Genomic DNA, 2,655 nt, shown 5'->3' on the forward strand with positions numbered 1-2,655 from the left:
TCACATGCTGCAGGTAATGGCGAACAGCTGCCAGGGAACCAACTCAAAACAGCGGCTATTATTTCTCTAATAGACGAAAATCATCTACACACAAAAACAGGAAATATTTTTAAAGATAAGATTTGAAAGACTTACGTTGTCATGGTAACCCTTAGTAATGTTAGCGAAGATAAAGAGAAAGTATATATACATCATATTACAGGGTTTTTCTGAAAGAAAAATGTGAGCGCGAGAGATATATCTGTAAGTATACGTACAAAGCTATGTATATAGTAGGGTACCACAGGCTGACGAGAGAGGGAGGCCGAGGGACTCGGAGCTCTCGTGTAAGCACAGCATTTGTATTTTAATATTCACTCCTCCTCGTAAACGCTGGAGCCGAGTCGCCTCTGGGATAACTATCAACATTACACAGAAGTGAAGCTTTACAGTGAAAACTTGCAAAATACATGGACCATATATGTCTAACATCTACACAGGTAGTGCACATGTACCGCAGTGTGTGAGTTTTTGGTGGGAATTTGTGAATGTGCCGAAGAAACATTAATCGCAAACGTTAGTTTTAATTTACCGGATTTCAGGAAATTTATTACTAGTTCGTTAATTAACTTAATTAAGACGGAATTATCTGGAGATGCTGGTGGATTTTAATCGACTGGAGCGTTTTCTGTGTGGGATATAATCAGTTCACTGTGTGTTTTACTATTCCCCGGGGGTGTGGACTTGGAGAGATATGGCGGGCCCGGGGGAGAAGTTCGTTAGAGTCAACTACCGACATTACCACTCCTGGCTCATCCCACGGTCAGCTGTCTGCTCCATCTTGTCATGTGCCCTCATCTCTATGCTGATCGGAATCATCCTACTGGCGATCGGAGGGTCAGTATCACTTCCATTTAAATTATTTACTTAACATTTTGTAACAGATAGCTCGTTTATACACCAAAAAGACACAGACAAGAAAATGCTTGTTACCACCATGCTACAAGGGATGCTGTCGGGATTCAGGGTATCTTATATGTTTTCACTGGTTTACATTGCTGTTATATAATAGCTATAGCATTTCAGTGCGTTATTATATATCAGTTGCATAATTGTTTTCACACTGGTCGTTTCTCAGTAAAATAATTAACTTAATTCAGAAGGTGATGGCCACTTTTTCTACAATCTGACCAGCTCTGTGTACGAGTGACATATATGCCCACCCTTGTTAGGTCTGTAGGCCACATACCTGTCTCACCTGGAGATCTGTCACACACCTGTACACTGACCACCAGGTAGGCGTACGTAACTGACCATTATCGTATTCACGGTACACAGAATAAATATTTTGAAAAGATTACTTTATTTGTATAGATTTAAATATTTCTGTAATACTAGTACAGGTAAAACTGAATCTACGTCTAAACAGCTCCACTGACTTAATGTATCAATACAACTGTAATCTGCGACAGTTCAGGTAATTATTAAACTCAATACAACCTTCTAAATTATCACAATCAAATTAAACATTCTAAAATGTTCCACTATAGATACATTGGAGGACATTAATTTAAGTATTTGACTTAGTGCCCCATAAAGGTAGTGCCTGTCTCACATCGCTGTTTAGTATCGTTGATATTACCCGATGTACTCGGATACGAATACATTCTAAACGGTTATCATCGTATAGAGTCTCAAACGCTTTAGTTCCAGTGAATGGCTCTTATACCATCGGACATGGATACCAGATAACGTCAGTGTTTGTCAATAGAACTTATTATTGGTACGTAAGAGATTTTACCTGCCATAACTTTGAACTATACGTAGCATGTACACATTGATTTAATTATCTGTTGTGACCAACAGGAAATGAATGTCAGGAGCAAACAGTAAAATACTTGTCCTGAGCACGAGAGAATGCTCTTCAAGCAATGGGAAACGTTGAAAAAATTAATGCTTTTACACCTGTACATGTTATGAGCTCTATAGGATACACGTGTAAACTGAATAGGGTACGTGTTCTGAGCTTAATAGGATACACGTGCAAACTGAATAGGGTACCTGTTCTGAGCTTTTATAATAGAGTACGTGTTCTGAGCTTAATAGGTACATGTCCTGAGCTCGGTAGGATAATGTTATGGGTCAAATAGGAAACATGTTCAGAGCTCAAAATAGAAAACATGTTCTGGGCTCAATAAGATACTCGTATTGAGCTCAAAGTATACAAGTTCTGAGCTTTTAATAGAGTACGTGTTCTGAGCTTAATAGGTACATGTCCTGAGCTCGGTAGGATAATGTTATGGGTCAAATAGGAAACATGTTCAGAGCTCAAAATAGAAAACATGTTCTGGGCTCAATAAGATACTCGTATTGAGCTCAAAGGATACATGTTCTGAGCTAAATAGAATACATGTTCTGAGCTTAATAGGTACATGTCCTGAGCTCGGTAGGATAATGTTATGGGTCAAATAGGAAACATGTTCAGAGCTCAAAATAGAAAACATGTTCTGGGCTCAATAAGATACTCGTATTGAGCTCAAAGGATACAAGTTCTGAGCTTTTAATAGAGTACGTGTTCTGAGCTTAATAGGTACATGTCCTGAGCTCGGTAGGATAATGTTATGGGTCAAATAGGAAACATGTTCAGAGCTCAAAATAGAAAACATGTTCTGGGCT

General features: G+C 38.7%; 1 protein-coding gene across 1 annotated transcript in view; it reads left to right on the forward strand.

Annotated features, from left to right (window-relative positions):
- LOC110452823 (filaggrin-2-like) overlaps positions 1–2,655 on the forward strand; it is a 36,355-nt gene continuing 33,700 nt past the window's right edge. Inside the window, exon 1 of the mRNA XM_021501517.1 lies at positions 1–876. Coding sequence (XP_021357192.1) covers positions 734–876 — 143 coding nt within the window. The 5' untranslated portion in view covers positions 1–733. The remainder of the gene's footprint in view (positions 877–2,655) is intronic.

This window comes from Mizuhopecten yessoensis, unplaced genomic scaffold, assembly GCF_002113885.1.
Source record: "Mizuhopecten yessoensis strain PY_sf001 unplaced genomic scaffold, ASM211388v2 scaffold6893, whole genome shotgun sequence".
Lineage (NCBI taxonomy): Eukaryota > Metazoa > Mollusca > Bivalvia > Pectinida > Pectinidae > Mizuhopecten > Mizuhopecten yessoensis.